The sequence below is a fragment of the Leucoraja erinacea genome, chromosome 20 (genome assembly GCF_028641065.1).
Source record: "Leucoraja erinacea ecotype New England chromosome 20, Leri_hhj_1, whole genome shotgun sequence".
NCBI lineage: Eukaryota > Metazoa > Chordata > Chondrichthyes > Rajiformes > Rajidae > Leucoraja > Leucoraja erinaceus.
The window spans coordinates 26,315,971-26,333,346 of NC_073396.1; the positions used below are offsets into that span (position 1 = coordinate 26,315,971).

Below are 17,376 nucleotides of genomic sequence, written 5' to 3' on the forward strand. Positions count from 1 at the left end.
CAACCAAATGGACATTTTATATTCTCTGTGCCAAGATCTAAATCATTGTTATAATGATTTGTATTTTATACAGGTAAGAAATCATCTAGTAAACGCAAAGCAGCTGTTAGAAAAAGCCATCCTGAACAAACAGGCGGGAGTGCAGATGTGTTAACCAGACAGTTGCAAGCGGATGTTCAATTAGAACCCACCCAAGCCCATTCAAGTCTTAACTCTTCTATAGAGTCTGAACATGATCAGAGTGAAGAGAATGTTTTAATCGAAGAGATAAAAATTGAAAAAGCAAAGGTATGAAGATTATTTTACATACTTCAAACTACATTAGTATTTTGCTGATTAAATGAACTTTCATGGAAGTTCACCATTGACTTTTCAGCAAGTGGTGGTCCATCACCTCCTTTAATCCGGATAAAATCACAAGAGCGCCCTTGAAATCCCCTCTGAAGTCCGTCCGCCCCCCTCCCCCCTGAAAATGTGACTCCAAGACCGGGTAAGGCGACCGATCTCAACATTATCGGGAAATGGCTGGGGATCTGGAACTCCGGTCAGAATTGGCAGATCGATTCCCATAGCCAACTTCCGAGTGACTTTGCGGGCCGGTATCTCGGTTCTTCGGCAGCCTGAGCGGACCATTCCCGTTACGTTGGACTCCCCTCGGAGGCCATGACCACTTGTCTGGCAAAATGGACAATCCAGAAAGGCTCTGGAACCAAGGGTGGTGGAAAATCGGTGGTGGACCTGTACTAGTCTTGTTTCGTAAAGTAATAGAGTAGCACCAGCTCAGAGAAAAGCTGTCACACACTTGCTGTTTTTTTTTTTGTTCCATCAGTAGAAATTGCCCCAGTTATGAAACATAATGTAAATTTCCCAAAGTTCTCAAAATTAAAATGATTTTGTTGATAGTAATGTATATTAACTATGCTTTGGGCTTTCATAAACCTCAGAAATTGTAAGATCAGACAGTTTACATGTCTATTCCTGGTATTTTGATTCTAAATCCATTCAATAGTAACAATTAAGTTGCTCTGCGACAGGAGTCACAGAAATATATTCTCCTTTGCATTATGTGATTAGTGGACCATTTATATTTTACAGCAGTCAGATAGTCACAATTATGTTTTTTGGCCAGTCTTATCATTTGGTTTAATCTAATGTTCAAACTTCCTTAATCCCTGCACTATCAGTAATGTAACATAGCACCTGCACTGTGGCTTATGATTTATTCATGTTGCATTAGATCATTGGATTTGACCCAGTGTTATGTTAGTTCTCCCTGGCACTTAGCCTTTGCAGACCTTAGTCCACAAACACAGATTAATGAGATTCTGCATTTAATCGTTACTTTATAATACATTTTTTATGCACTTTCGTACTGGATCCCAAAACTGACATGACATGTTAATAATTTCAGAGTGATCTTTGTGCAAACATCATGAATTTGTTGTGCTGACAAGCGACACGGTGGCTTGGCTGGCAGAGCTGCTGCCACACAGCGCCAGAGACCCAGGTTCAATCCTGACCTCGGGTACAGTCTCTGTTGAGTTTGCACGTTCTCCCTGTGACTGCATGGGTTTCCTCTGGGTGCTTCAGTTTCCTCCCACACACCAAAAGAAAGCGGTTTCTTTTAGGTAAATTGGCCTTTGTGAAATTGCCTCCAGTGTGTAGGGAGTGGATGAGAAAGTAGGATACGGTAAAAGTAGGGTGATCAAAGGTCAGCTTAGACTCGGTGGGCCGAAGGGCCTGTTTCCATGCTGCTTTTCTCAACTAAACTAAATAAATGTAATTATTTTGAAGGCATGCGCTCAATATAGTAACATTAATTAAATGTTTATTTACTTTTTCAGGAGAAGGGCCATGGAAGGAAGAGGAGACCATGCAAAAATATTTACTTGAAGAGACCTCACGAAACGTTTCGATTGCTAAAACGACAAAACTTGATAATCGAAGCTGTGCGGAATTTGAAACTGATTGAAAGCCTATTTACGTAAGTTTCATTCCAAGATGCCAACGTACAATTCCCTTCAGAGGTCTCTACTTTCACAATCTTGCATTTCATACTCTGACCAGAAATGTTTTCATTAAAGTTGTAGGCAATGGACAAACTATTTTCAAAACTACAAGTCCACCACCGATTTTCCGCAACTGATGGTACGGCACTTCCTTTAATCCAGACAAATTACGAGAGTGCACTGGAAATCCCTCCCAAAAGTCCCCCCCCACCCGAAAATGTGGCGCCTACACTGGGTGAGGTGGCCAATCTCAAGCTGATCGGGACTTCTGTGCTAATCGGCGGGACGAATTAGTCCCCTGCGGCCAGGGCTCCAGAACTCTGGCCCAAATAGAGCCGTCAGATCCATTCCTATAGCCGACTTCCGAAGTTGACCTTTCGGGTCGGTATCTTGACCCCACAGCGGCCTAGGCGGGCCATTCTGGTACTGGTCTCCTCCCGAGTGCCTGTGGCAAACGGCCTTCCAGCATTTTCAGCAAATCTCGGGTCGGCGGGGGTCGGCCCGGTAGTCCTAGAGAAGCAGTGTCTCGGCTCCGAGGACGGCTGCCAATCCAACCCTTATTGGGACTTTCAAGCGCAACTTGTTAACTGCAGCCTGGGTGCCAGTGCAAGGAATGCATGTTTCGCTGTAAATTTAATTTACTTTTAATATTTGTTTTATTTAAGGACCTAGCAGTTCATGTTGTTTTACAGAGATGGGAGGGGTATAATTAGTGGGTCAGAAGTGTATTGTTGTATCATTATTTCATGACCAGTTGGTCTGGCAAAATTGATAATTCAGCAAGACTCTGAATCCAAGGGAGGAGGTAAATCGATGGTGGACCTGTATTACATTGTTACCTTAGTTTCAAAAGTTTATGGCCAGACATAAAAACATTTTTTATCCACGAGTAGTTGCTCTACTCAACAGCCAAAAATCTGTATCCTCCCTTTGATCTAGTATTTTGTTGGTTCACATGCTTGATCAATGGTGTATTATCTTTAATGTTTTATTATTATTAATGTTTAGTGTTTTATGAGTCATTTGTAACTGTCACGGTATGTCATGTTGTTACTTGTGGACGGAGCACCAACGCAAATTCAATTCAATTCAACTTTAATGTCATCGCACAAAATACAAGTATCAGTACAACGAAATGCAGTTTTGCGTCAGTCCGTAGTAGTTGTAAAAGAAAAGTAAAGAGAAAAAACAAGAAAAAAAAAATAGAAAGAGAGAAGATACAGAATAATCAGGAAATACAGAATGATTAAACACAGGGGGACGGAGGGACCAGAGAAGTCTATCGTCGGGACTCCGAGTTCAGCAGTGTGATTGTGTTGTTATAGAAGCTTTTCCTCATCCTGCTGGTACGTGACCTGAGGCTCCTGTACCGCCTCCCTGATGGGAGGAGGGCAAACAGTCCATGGTTGGGGTGTGAGGGGTCTTTGATGATCTTCCCAGCCCGTCTCAGACACCGTTTTCGGTGGAGGGCATCCATGGCAGGGAGCGGGGCACCGATGATGTGCTGCGCGGTTTTCACCACCCGTTGTAGTGCTTTCCTGTCCGCAGCAGTGCAGCTGCTGTACCATACCATGAAGCAGGTGGTCAGGATACTCTCTATGGTACAGCGGTAAAAGTTGGTCAGGATCTGGGGGGACAGGTGGGCTTTCTTGAGCCTCCTAAGGAAGTAAAGGCGCTGCTGTGCCTTTTTGATCAGCTTGGAGGTGTTGAGGGACCAGGACAAGTCCTCCGAGATATGCACTCCGAGGAATTTATAGCTGGAGACGCGCTCCACCTCAGTCCCGTTGATATGGATGGCGGTATGACTGCCTCCTCTGGTCTGCCTGAAGTCGACAATAATCTCCTTCGTCTTTTTGGAGTTGAGGATGAGGTTATTGTCGGCACACCAGGTGGTCAGGTGCTGGATCTCATCCCTGTAGGCTGACTCATCGTTGTCGCTGATCAGTCCTACTACCGTGGTATCGTCAGCAAACTTAATAATGGCGTTGGATCCGTACTTTGGGATGCAGTCGTAGGTGAAGAGGGAGTAGAGGAGAGGGCTGAGCACACAGCCCTGTGGCACTCCGGTGTTCAGTGTTATAGTGGAGGAGGTGAGGTTATTGACCCTAACAGACTGTGGTGTGTTAGTGAGGAAGTCCAATGTCCAGTTGCAGAGGGAGGTGGAGATGCCAAGTCCACTGAGTTTGGTGATCAAGCTGGCTGGGATGACGGTGTTAAAGGCAGAGCTGAAATCAATGAACAGCAGCCCAGTTCATCACACAATGAACAATTCCTTGTATGTCAATACTTGGGCAATAAATGTACTTACGTACTTACTTACATTACCAGGATAAGTAGTTGAAATTCAGACTTTGTATCATATCGAGTTGATTAAGGAATTCCATAAATAAATATGTATTACTATGAATGTCACTTCTACATGAATGATTCGCTAGCACTACTAATTAGAGTTTAACTGCCCAACTTTGAATTGGATTGAAATACGACAAAATAAAAAATAAAAAAAGTATCTGAATGTATTACAAGTAATACAATTCTGAACCAATGCAACTTGGAGTATGTAATGAACCAGTTAAATCATGATTTTCATAATTAAATGAAATAATATACTCCCATTTGGAGAAAAACAACAATTTGAGTGAATGAAAGATTTCAATGGACCTTGAATTTGATTGTCTCTCTGTGCCTGAACATCTTATTTTCTTTGAGCTATCTTAAAATGATACCAGTACTTTTCTAGATTTCCTCCTTTCACAAAAAGGAATATCTCCCTTGGTTCTTAGATAACTATGCAGTCAGATAAAGGCCAAGGATGGACATATTGGTTAGCTGAGATGGAACTTTCTGTCGGAGGCAAAATAAACTATATCATAGTATCATGTCGAAACAAAGAACTGTAAATGCTGGTTTACCAAAAAACAGACACAAACGCTGGAGTAACTTGGCAGTTTAGGCGAGTCTCAAAAATGGTCCAGACTCGAAACTTCACCTATCCAGGTTCTCCAGAGGTGCCACCTAATCCGCTGGGTTACAGCAGCACTTTGTGTCTTTTTTTTCATAATATATTTGTGGGATTACAAGTTTGCATTAATTTTACTTGAACGTTGTTGGTGGTTAACTGTAAAGACGTTTACTCTTGATAACAAGCTAGTGACCTGGTTAAGTTATATAAAGTACAAGCAGAAGTTTCTTCTCCAGGCTACAGAAAATGATAATGGAAGAGGAGAAGCAAGATGGTGTGGTCACCAGATGCTGTAAGAAATCCATAGTAAGAATGGTTCAGAAGCTGGCTCAGGAAGGACTACTTCGACTCTTCCGGACCACTGTGATACAGGATGGCATCAGCAAGAAGGTCAGTGGCAGCTTTTTTAACTTACAATGCAACATTAAAAGCTTGCTGAAAACCTTTAACTGGATGCATAACCCAACTAGTAAGAATGTCTATGTAATGTCTTTGTGGGTGCTTTAGTGATAATTAAGACAGTACGTTTGGTTACGATAGTTTTTAGGTTAGTTTGGAGGTTCAGCGCGGAAACAGGCCCTTCGACCCACTGAGTCCACAGCGACCAGCGATCTCCGTACACTAGCACTATCCTACACACTAGGGACAATTTGCACTCTTTACCAAAGCCAAGTAACCTACAAACCCATACATCTTTGGAATGTGCCAGGAAACCCTGGGAAACCCCACGCGGTCACGGGGAGGACGTACAAATTCCATATGGACAGCACCCATAGTCAGGATCAAGCCCCCGTCTCTGGCGCTGTAAGGGTGCAACTCTACCGCTGCTGTGTCATGCCGCCCCTATGATATAATGAATATATTTCCATTTTTTCAGGTGGAGTTTGTTGCTCATCCTTCTGTGCTTCCCAACGATCCACTGGTAAAAAGTGCCATTGAGCAAGTTCGATTTAGGATCTCCAGTTCTTATACTGTTCATCGGTTAGTAACTTTTGTTCTTTTGTTTTGACTAAAAAATCCTTCTTTGTTATAGAATAATTAATACTTCCAACCAGTGATCGTGATTCCTGCCTTCAGCATCTTGTCAGAGCAATACTAGGCAAATACTACCCAAACCTTGAGACCGATAAAGCAAAAAAGAATAACTGCCTCTGATCTTAGAACGGGGACATGATGCTCCAGAGAGTCGTGGGGGAAAAGAAATAAGGCTTTGACCCAGAAGTGTGGTATTATTTATATATTTTAATAAAGAACCTAGGACAGTACAACGCAAGACCAGGTCCTTCAGCCCTCAAATGTCTACGCTGAACATGTTGCCAAGACCATCTCTTATCTATTTGCACATAATCAATATTCCTCACTTCCCCGATATCCATATGCTTAGCAAAACGTCTCTTAAATGCCATCATTGTATCTGCCTCAAACACTTAGCATCATCCTCTGTGTAAAAATAAAACTTGCCCCGCACATCTCCTTTAAACTTTGCTCTTCACACCTGAAAGCTATGCCCTCTAGTATTAGATTTTTCCATCCTGTGAAAAAGGTTCTGATTGTCTACCTAAAGGGTCTGTCCCACTTTCACGATCTAAGTCACGACCTTATTTACTCGTGGACATTTTTCATCGGGCTAGAAAAATGCCCCGACCGACTTGATGCCACGAGTGCCTACGACTAGCATCACGACCTACCTACAACCTACCTACGACCTTGTGACGACCATGCTGCGAGTATGAGTCAAGGACGAACTCGGCAGAGGTCGCGGATTAGGTCATGAAAGTGGGACTGGCCCTTTATGTCTGTGTCTCTCATAATCTAACATACTTCTGTCAAGTCTCCCCAGATAGACATCAGGCACTGTTAAGCAATCCTAACACCACGGGTGACCTTCATTTAGAGGAAGGAAGTCTGCTATTTTCATCAATGCTCTTTTCACTGCTGAATAGTAGATCGTTAAAGGGTCTTTCCCTTCAGTACGTAGAGCCAGGCAGGGAAAGGTTCGCATTCAGAGTGGCCATCATGCCTGCTATTTATCCAGATCACCCAAAGAAGGGCACATCTGGATAACAGAAATGTTAAATCTCATAGATAGTTTTGATCCTGGTAAGCATGTGATATTGATCAATTCATCGCTTTTCCATTGGTGTGGTTATTAGGCACAGCACTGCACATTGCTAATTAAAGTTCATAAATAATAGGAGCAGAATGGGCCATTCAGCCCATCAAGTCATTGAATCGTGGCTGATCTATCTTTCCCTTTCAACCCCATGCTCCTGCCTTCTCCCCTAACGCCTGACACCCGTACTAATCAAGAATCTATCAATCATAGCCTTAAAAATATCCATTGACTTCAGCCGGGAACTTGCTTCCGATAACAACGGGGTTGGTGTGCAGACAGCAGACGATCCTGGACAATATGCTAAAGTTAATGTCTTCTGTGGTTCTTATTTTCCAGAATGAAATCAATGCAAGTCCAGGCTCAGAAAGAAAAACAAAAGCAGGCAAAGGAAAGCAGTTCAGTGACTGCGTTGAGTGAAATGGAACCAAACAAAAATGCAGAAGTGACCAACAAATCTTCTACAACCAAAACAGATGTGAAAATGGGTGTCACTCCCCTGAAGAATTATCATCCCTTAATAGGTAAAATATATATCAAGGGAGTAACTGGAGCAAAGCCATCCCCAAATGTGTCTTGTCAAACACTTCACTGGTGGATGTAAAATCACTTTTCAATATTGTCTGCAGGAAACAATGAAGGGGCATCCTGTGGCAAAGGGACATCCTGCCCTTTCTGCTAAGCAATCCAAACTAAACCCATTTTCCTGCTCTTTCCCATAGCCCTATCTTTTATTTTGAATATTTAGCCTTTTAGCTCATAGTTTATTGTTTGAACGCATTCTATTGCAAAAATGTCGTGTTGTTGGACAATAAGCAATGCGTTTTAACATTCTCCATCTGTATACCTACATTTTCATCAACATCTCCCAAACTGAGGAAGAAGCTTTTCTATTATTGTTTTCACAAGGATCTCCATAGTTAAAAGTTATCCATTAATTATGGAGTGTTCTGATACAGAGAGATCCTGAAGTACAAGTACATAGTTCCCTAAAAGTGGTGTCACAGGTTGACAGGGTGGTGAAGATGGCTTTTAGCACATTAGCCTTCGCCAGTCAAGGATCTGAGTCTCGAACCTGGGAGATTATGTTATGGTTGTATTGGATGTTGGTGAGGCCACACTTGGGATACTGTGGAGTTTTAGTCTCCTTGCTACAGGAAAGAGGCCATTCAGTTAAAAAGGGTGCAGAGAAGATTTACGCAGATGTTACTAAGACGAGGACCTAGCTATAGGGATAGTTGGACAGGCTAGGACTTTATTCCTTGGAGTTCACGAGGCTGAGGAATGATCATATAGAAGGGTATAAAATCACATGGGAAATAGATAGGGCGAATGCACAAAGTACTTTTCCCAGGCTAGGGGAGTCTAGAACTAGAGGGCATACGTTTAAAGAGAGAGGAGAAAGATTTGAAAAGAACCTGAGAACAAGCTTTTCGCACAAGTTGTGGTGGTTATATGGAATGAGTGGCTAGAGGATGGAGTTGAGGCAGATGCAATACCAACATTATAAAAACATTTGTGCAGGTACTGGTTTGGAGGATAATGGCCAAACACAGGTAAATGAGACTAGCTTAGATGGGGAATCTTGGTCGGCATGGGTGTTGGTCCATAGGGACTGTTTTCATGCAGTAAGACTAAATATGAGTTACCTCCTCTGACTCGCTGATCCAAGGAAGAGATTTATTTCAGTTTAAGCTTCTAAAGATCCCTTTGTTGACATGATCCTACTGGATCTATATTTTGCCATATTTCAAAATTCAATACTGTTTCATGCCCCATGAGTGAATAATGTTGGAGCTTCTCCAAATCGGTTTCAGGTATTCATTCTCTGCTCTAATCTCCTCTTTATCTACTATCCACTCCCCATCCATTCAATCCGCCATGCATACTTTAAAAACTAAATGCGTTAGACTTGCCATTAAATATAGTTGTCACACCATACACTGGCAGCTTTTTACCTCCGAGAGTCTGAACATTTCAGTATACCTGTGTCATCCCACTGTTTGCTGCCAAATCATATTGTTTCCTTCAGTCCCATTAACCATGGTTAACAGAATGCTTAAACTAAATTAGATTTTAACTTAAACTTCCAGTGGTTGAGTGAAGCTCCTAATTATATTTCCTTGAGAGCTAATTTTGGCCTTTAGATGTACAATGCGGAAACAGGCCCTTCTGCCCACCGCGCCGATCAACGATCTCCCATATATTACAATTTTACCGAAGCCACTTAATCTACAAACCTGTACGTATTTGGAGTGTGGAGGAAACTGGAGCTCTCGGAGAAAACCCATACGGTGACGGGGGGGAACATACAAACTCCATACAGACACCGCCTGTAGTCGGGATCAAACCTGGGTCTCTGGCGCTGTAAGGCAGCAACTCTACCGCTGAATCACTGTGCCGCCCCATTGTGTTGGTATTGTTTCTGATCGAACACTCGAGTGTTGTCTTTTCATTTTTTTCTTGGATCTTTTAGTAGAAATTGTGGCCAGGTTTTCTACCACAATATTGGAATTGTGCGTCTTGTTTTGTCATGACCGCTGCAGATTCCTTTTTAACTGCGGCCTGATTTCTTGTCTTTCACTTTATTGTTGCTTTACACCATTCTTTGTCTGGTACGGCTGTTATGCAGCCATTTAATAATTTTGACTTGAATTTAACAATCACGTCTCTTAATCCGTTACCCGTAATTTAAACGTTCCGCATCTCCTTACAGTTCCTGGGCTGGGTCGCTCGCATGGGTTCCTTCCGAAGATGCCACGGCTACGCCTAGTCCACATGTTCTTGTGGTACCTCATTTATGGTCACCCTCTCCAAAAAACGCCAAAGGATTCGTCCACGTCGGTACCTGCTGCACCAAACAGTGATAAAAGAGAGGACTCGTCTTCAGAAGCCCCTGGGGATGCTGTTGCATCTACGTCCAATTACACCGCAGATGCTGTAGTAGAAGTGAACAATCCAACTGCCAGTGGAGAGCCAGTGGAAACCTCCAGTGCTATTGAAATTGATGACGGACACCAGTGGGAGGAAGAACTTGACCACTTGTGTTTGAAAGAGACTGGTAATTCAAGTTTTCATTTTTCTTTTCTTTTTTGGATGTGGATGCCAAAAGTGTACGTCCCAAACTACTCTTTGAACTTCTTGCACGCTTGCCGTGCAGATGGCCTAGCTTAGTTTAGTTTAGTTCAGTTACAGAGCAGAATTAGGCCCTTCGGCCCACCGAGTCCGTGTCAACCAGCGATTGTGAACGGACACAAGCAATATTCATAGGAACCAAGTCTCCCGACCCGAAACGTCAACTATCCATGTTCTCCAGGGATGCTGCCTGACCCGCTGAGTTGCTCCGGCTCTGCAGTTCTTTGTTTCTAGGAAATAATGGATTAAATGTCCTCCCTTGATCCATAGGTCTTTCGTGTGTATGTCAAACTGAAGAAAGTGAGCTTGAACAAACACTATTGGAAAGAAAACTTGTTTTAATCAAATTTATCATAATACATTTTTAGGATTATGACTAACTTATGTACTTTATTTCTGCAGTTTACGTGGATGAGGCGTCGTGGAAGAGATTTATCCCTCCTCTGCCCATTCACAGAGAATTTGGATATGGTTGGGGTCTCATTAGTGACATACTGCTCTGTATTCCGCTTTCTATCTTTGTTCAGATAGTACAAGTCAGCCACAAGGTAATGCTGTATGAATTTTGTGCTTGAATCTATTAAAATACTAACAATTTAGTAATGCAAATGATTGTCATAGGCAGCCTCAGTTTTATTTTTGAATGAGTGTTTTGGATGAATTTATATAATTCATTTGTATATTTGATCAATTATTATAGTATAAACTATCTTATAGATTAGGAATATGTGATTTTCATGGGAAAATGCCCAGTATTTTGCATCTGTGGAGACAATACACCTTCCCATAATCTGCTTTATGACATTGCTTAATTTCCATTTTAATTTAACTGAAAGACTAGGATGTGATGCATTATGTAAAAACAGCAACATATAATATTAGCTAAATGTAGCTCTTTTTGCAATGACACAGCCAGTCAAAATATTTTGTACATCCCATCTATCCTCTAGTTTTAAGCTGTGAAATATATATCCCAAGTAAAGACATTGATTTTAATCTGACTTCTCTGCTGGGTACGTTTTAGCTATGTTTCCATTACAGTTTAGGATTAGTAATTGATTCAATTTCTTAGTACAGTATTTTAGTAGAAAAAAACAGATGTCTACTAAATACATAAGTTGTGATTAATATGTGTATTTTCTTTCTCTGGAGTTTTTCATGTTGACTATTTTGTTTGCTAACTCTTTTTATCTGTCTTAGGTTGAAAATCTGGAAGACTTTTTAAATGATCCTGTCTTGAAACACACTTTGATCAGGAGCCTGCCACAACCAATGAGGCAGCAGCTTCTTTATAAGCGGTGAGAGCTGTCAAAGTTCGTATGGATCACTAATTGCAAAAGCTTTCTCATAATCAAGAACCGATTGAATTAGCATTTAAAAACTCATCTAATGTATCCATCACTGAAAGGAAATAATATCTTTCAGCACAAGATCTTAGTGAAAATGTTCTGTTATGGGACCCAGTATCAGAATAAACCTCACGCCAGTGGTAGGGAAGCTATTGGAGAGGATTCTTAGCAATACGATTTATCTACACTTGGGCTAATGGACTAATTAGACATGACTTTGTCCTGGGCAGATCATGACACAAACTTGATTGAGTTTTTTGAGGATTTGAAGAAGGTGATTTATGACTGTGGGGCAGTGAATGTTGTCTGCATGGATTTTAGTGAAGTATTTGACCAGGTCTCATGGTTGGCTGATTCAGGAGATTACATTGCATGCGATCCACAGTGCCAATCTGGGCAAGTGTGAGGTGTTGCACATTTAATTGTAAGGGAGAAATATATAGATAATAGTAAGACCTTTAACAGTCTATCCATGGTGACTTGGTAGATTAGATTCAAAACTGGCCTACAAAGAACTCAAGGCAGCGAGTGAGGTGGACGGGTGTGGTTCTGACTGGAGATCTAAGCCTAGTGGTGTTCTGCAGGGATGAGTGCCAGGGTTGCTGTTTATCATATGTAAAAAAGACTTTTGACAAAAGTGTAGATGGGTTTGCAAGAGATTTTGCAGGAAAGATAAAAATTGGCGATTGCAGATAATGAAGAAGGCTATCAATGGATGCAGTAGGAGTATGGATCGATGACAGATGTAGACAAAGACATTCAATTGAGTGTAATCTGGGCAAGTGTATGATGTTGCCAATGTGCAGTTTAAATGTAAGGGGGAAATATAGAGTTAATGGCAGGACTCTTAACAGCATTGCCGCACAGACAGATTTTGGAGTCCAAGTATATCTCCCTGACTGTAACAAAGCAAGTAAAAAGAATGGTAAAGAAGTGTATGCAATGCTTGGGTTCATTGGAGTCTTTGGAGAGGGTGCAGAAGAGGTTTACCTGGATGCAGCCTGCTTTGGAGGGTACTAGCTATAAGGAGCGTTTGGATAAACTTGGTTTGTTTTCTCTGGAGCATCGGAGCATCTGATAGTAATGTATAAAATTATTATGAGGGGTGTAGGTAAGGTCAGTTAGAATCTTTTCCTGTGGTGGAAATGTTAAATATTAGAGAACATAATTTTAAGGTGAGAAGGGGAGCGTTTAAAGGAATGTGTACAGCAAGTTTTTACAGAGTGTGGTAGGTGCCAAGAACTCGTTGCCAGGGGTTGTGCTGTAGGTAGATAAGTTTACAAGGTTATTGGATGGACATATGAATGTCCAGGGAATGGCAGGATATGTGCAGACAGATAGGATTATTTAAATTTGGCATCATGTTTGGAACAGACTTCTTGGGATGAAGGTTCCTAGAAACATAGAAAATAGGTGCAGGAGTAGGCCATTCGGCCCTTCGAGCCAACACTGCCATTCAATATGATCATGGCTGATCGTCCAAAATCAGTACCTCGTTCCTGTTTTCTTTACATATCCCTTGATTCCATTAGCCCTAAGAGTTATATCTAACTCTCTCTTGAAAACATCCAGTGAATTGGCCTCCACTGCCTATTGTGGCAGAGAATTCCACAGATTCACAACTCTCTGGGTGAAAACCTTTCTCCTCATCTCAGTCCTAAATGACCTACCCCTTATCTTTAAATATTCCTGTGCTGTACTGTTCTGTACTAACTGAAAATATCTCTAGCTAAAAGCAACAGGTTTGTAAGCCCAAGGCATGTTTTAGTTTATATAGAGACACACGGGACTGCAGATGCTGTAATCTTGACCAAAGCGCCAAGTGTTGGTGGAAATCAGTGGGTCAGGCAGAATCTGTTGAGAATGTGGACGGAATGTGTTTTGTGCAGGACATCTGAAGAAAGGTCCCAACTCAAAATGTTGTTTGTCAATTCCTTCCACAGATGCTGCCTGACCCACTTGAGTTCCTCCAGCATTTTAGTTTCTATGCACTGCAATCTACAATTTGTTGATCATATTCTAAATTGTACTGGAAAACCTAATCGTTTAGACGTTGAGTATCTGTTTGATCTATTAAAGTATCTCTTTCATTAAGCAAAAATATTTATCAACGTGTTTTGTATAATGAAAAGAACATGGAGTATTTTCTAATTCCTGAAATCCGATAATAATATCAATTATACTAGGTGTGGAAATGCTGCGAGATTCCTGAATATTGAATGCTTGTTCATTGGTAATGACCAACCGTATCTTAAATATAAATATTGCTAATTTTTTGGTGTTGACAGGCGATACATATTTTCCTTCTTTGAGAGCCTGCAACGTCTTTGTTACATGGGGTTGTTGCAGTTCGGTCCAACTGAAAAATTTCAAGAGAAAGATCAGGTAAGCTTTCAGTCAAAGGTCACAAAGTCGGACGTTGCATTGCTGACTCTGAATAAAATGTGTGCCACTTTATCGCCATCTCTGAGAACCTAGCGACTAATAACTGACTATTTAGTTTGAGATTCTCATCATTGTAACATTGCCTTGCTTTTTTCCCCAATGTTTGATTTGATATTTCTCTGGTTAATGAACATGCACATTAGCTTACACAATGCACAGCCCAAAATCTCATAATACTGCTGGGACATAAAAGATATTAAACTTCTTTCCTCTAAGGTAGAAAAATGAGTTACAAATCACACTTGGTATGTAATGTTGGATGACATTCCTTGTGGCAGATTGCTCCAATGGCTGAGTTTTATCGGAAAATCTTCACAGACATTGTTTTATTATTGCAACACGTACCAAGATACAGTGAAAACCTTTGTTTGTAATACTATCCTGGCAAACCATACCAGTGGAGGCATTGGTGAGCCTAATTGATTGATCGTTCCATCAAAGTAGTTGCACCATAACAAACTTTTACAAACATGACAAAGTAAAACCTAGGAACTTGGAGCTCTTGGGGTGGCACGGTGGCATAACGGTAAAGCTGCTGCTTCACAGCACCAGAGACCCGGGTTTTATCCCGACTACAGGTACTGTTTGTACCGAGTTTGCACATCCTCCCTGGGACTGAGTTTTCCCCGGGTGCTCTGGTCCCACATTCCAAAGACGTACAGGTTTGTAGGTTAAAAGCCCCTGTAAATTGTCACTAGTGCGGACGATGCGAAACTGGGAGAGCATAGAACCGGTGTGAACGGGTGATCGATGGTCAGCGAGGACTCAGTAGGTAGAAGGGTCTGTTTCCACACTTCATCTCTAAACTAAACCATCTCCACTTCGACACCATTGATACCGACTGGAGCCTGTACGCCACCCACTTTGAAGGCCAGTTCCTTCACTTTGCTGATATTGAGGGAGAGGTGGTTGTTTTGACAGCATGCTCCCAAGAAAGATAATTTTGCACAAAATGAAAAGCTTATGTCCCATTTAATACAATAGAAAAAACATTTACCTGAGAAATGCCCATTACATCGCCCTGGTATTAGATTGGATGATAGGTAGCTGAATCCCACTTACTGTTTAGTTTCGAGATACAGCGCAGAAACAGGCCCTTCGGCCCACCGAGTCTGCACAGGCAGCGGTCCCCGTACAATAACACTGTCCTACACACTAAGGACAATTTTACAATTTTATTGTTACCAAAGTCAATAGCCTACAAACCTGTACATATGTGGGAGGAAACCGGAGTGGGGAAAGCCCATGTGGGTTTAACTAAATCTAACTGAGACATCATATTCCTCACAAGTATGGTGGCTATAAAGCCTTATACATTATTTAGATGAAACATTAAACAAAAAAAGCTATTGTCTTTTGTTCATTGGAGACAGGCAATTATTTGCTTGACCACTTCCAGGCCTCCAATGATGCACAGGGGTGCAGTGGCTCACTCCACTGGCGCTAAGGCAGCAACTCTGCCACTGTGCCGGCCCTGATATGTGATGATGATTTGTATAAAATGAAACCTGAATCTGAAAATTGATCACTGATTCTTGTTTTTATCGTTTAGATTTTCATTTATCTAAAAAAGAATGCCATGATTGTTGACACGACGAGCTGTGATCCTCACTATAATTTGGCCAGAAGCAGCAGGCCATTTGATAATCGTTGCTATGCCCTCAATAGTATGCAAGAGGTAGAAAGCTTCTGGTTCGATCTCATGTGTGTCTGCCTGAATACACCACTGGGTATGTTTTTATTATAAACTTCTTGCAGGTTTAAGATATTGTTGGTCGGTTTAATCAAAAGTTTGTTTGTATATGCTGAAACAATTTTCCTCAATGTCTTCCAAGTGAATGGGTCAGATCTTGGTTGTTCTGTCTGTCATCTGGTGCCTGGAATTAACCAATGTCTTTCAATGATCATGGTCCTGAAGCATCCTGGAGCCCTGCAGCACATTGCAGTGGCAGCAGAAGGTCTGATAAAGTAAAGACACAAGAAACCGCAGAGGCTGGTTTACAAAAAAAAGAAGCAAAGTGCTGGAGTCTGAAGAATGGTCTCGACCCGAAACGTCATGTATTCCTTCTCGCCAGAGATGCTGCTTGTCCTGCTGAGTTACTCCAACATTTTGTCTATCTGCTGGGACAAATCAGCAGGTCAGGCAGTCTGAAGAAGGGCCACAACCCGAAATGTTGCTTATCGCAGAAACGTCTTCCAGTGATGCTGCCTGACCTGCCAAGTTACTCCAGCACTTTGTGTGTTTTTTTTTTGTGAACTGGCATCTGCAGCTTCTTGTGTCTACATATAGAAATGTTGTTTAAGCTCTCAACAAAAACTCCTGATACAGGAGTGGAAGCTAGGGTTGCAGTGGAAATGAATAACACCATGGACAGCATGGGCAGATCGTGTGAGTAACCGAATGAATCGTGTCTTAGGTGATCTTAGTTTATTGCTACATCTGTTGTTCTTATTTTTGGCCACACAGTGTCACCATCAGTCAACATAAAGGGGAGAAATTAAAAGGTTTAGCATTTATTCATTGCGATTTCTATGGCAAAGTTTCTAAAGGGGAATCTAAAAAGATGGAAATATGCTATAATTATATGAAATAAAGTTTAACTGCTTTAAAAAAAAAATGTGCATTCCGAATTTGAACTTTTGACTTGCATGTCATAATTCTACCCTCTGTTTTCTAAAATTATTTGGACTGTTTAATGTTACAGATTTTTATTTCTCCAGAGAGGATTTATGAAACAGCTACAAGTGACATTGCGTATTATAGTAAACCCCTTCACTTTATTTGTTTCACAAACTCACAGTTAAAGCCCACCTGTATATTTCTCTAACACTGTCCTCGTGCATTAATCTTTGAAACAGTGATTATGGCATGACAAGATCTTTTAAACTCTCAGTTCTGCTAATGGGGGAATCGTTTAACAGAATGAATATAACCCTCTGGTTGATCCCCAAGGAGGTTTCCTGTTTATTTTTAATAGTGTGAAATTTTTTTAGCGAGGTGGCAAAAAAAAAAACGACTCCCCACCCAGTTAAGTTGCTACTTGTCAACCATTAAAATGTTACAGTAGCACTCAGTATTAATGTGACTTACCAGTTTTCGGAGGATTCCAGGCAGAGTCTCGTTAAGCTCAGCAGTCCTCGACCTCAAAGGAAGCTGTGGTCAGCAAGAAATCAAAGGATACAGTGCCCACCATAATGTTTGGGACAAAGACCCATCATTTATTTAATTGTCTCTGTACTCCACAATTTGAGATTTGTAATAGAAAAGACTCACATGTGGTTAAAGTGCACATTGTCAGATTTTAATAAAGGCTATTTTTTATACATTTTGGTTTCACCATGTAGAAATTACAGCAGTGTTTA

At 41.3% G+C, this 17,376-nt stretch overlaps 1 protein-coding gene across 3 annotated transcripts in view; it reads left to right on the forward strand.

The window, feature by feature from the left end:
• The window catches only part of LOC129706997 (general transcription factor 3C polypeptide 1-like), a 61,862-nt gene that overhangs the window by 10,754 nt on the left and 33,732 nt on the right, over window positions 1-17,376 (forward strand). For all 3 annotated transcript variants that reach the window (XM_055651705.1, XM_055651707.1, XM_055651706.1), the window contains exons 10-19: window positions 74-288; window positions 1,845-1,984; window positions 5,208-5,361; window positions 5,849-5,952; window positions 7,424-7,608; window positions 9,801-10,145; window positions 10,622-10,767; window positions 11,420-11,517; window positions 13,857-13,953; window positions 15,566-15,743. In XM_055651705.1, coding sequence (XP_055507680.1) covers window positions 74-288; window positions 1,845-1,984; window positions 5,208-5,361; window positions 5,849-5,952; window positions 7,424-7,608; window positions 9,801-10,145; window positions 10,622-10,767; window positions 11,420-11,517; window positions 13,857-13,953; window positions 15,566-15,743 — 1,662 coding nt within the window. The remainder of the gene's footprint in view (window positions 1-73; window positions 289-1,844; window positions 1,985-5,207; window positions 5,362-5,848; window positions 5,953-7,423; window positions 7,609-9,800; window positions 10,146-10,621; window positions 10,768-11,419; window positions 11,518-13,856; window positions 13,954-15,565; window positions 15,744-17,376) is intronic.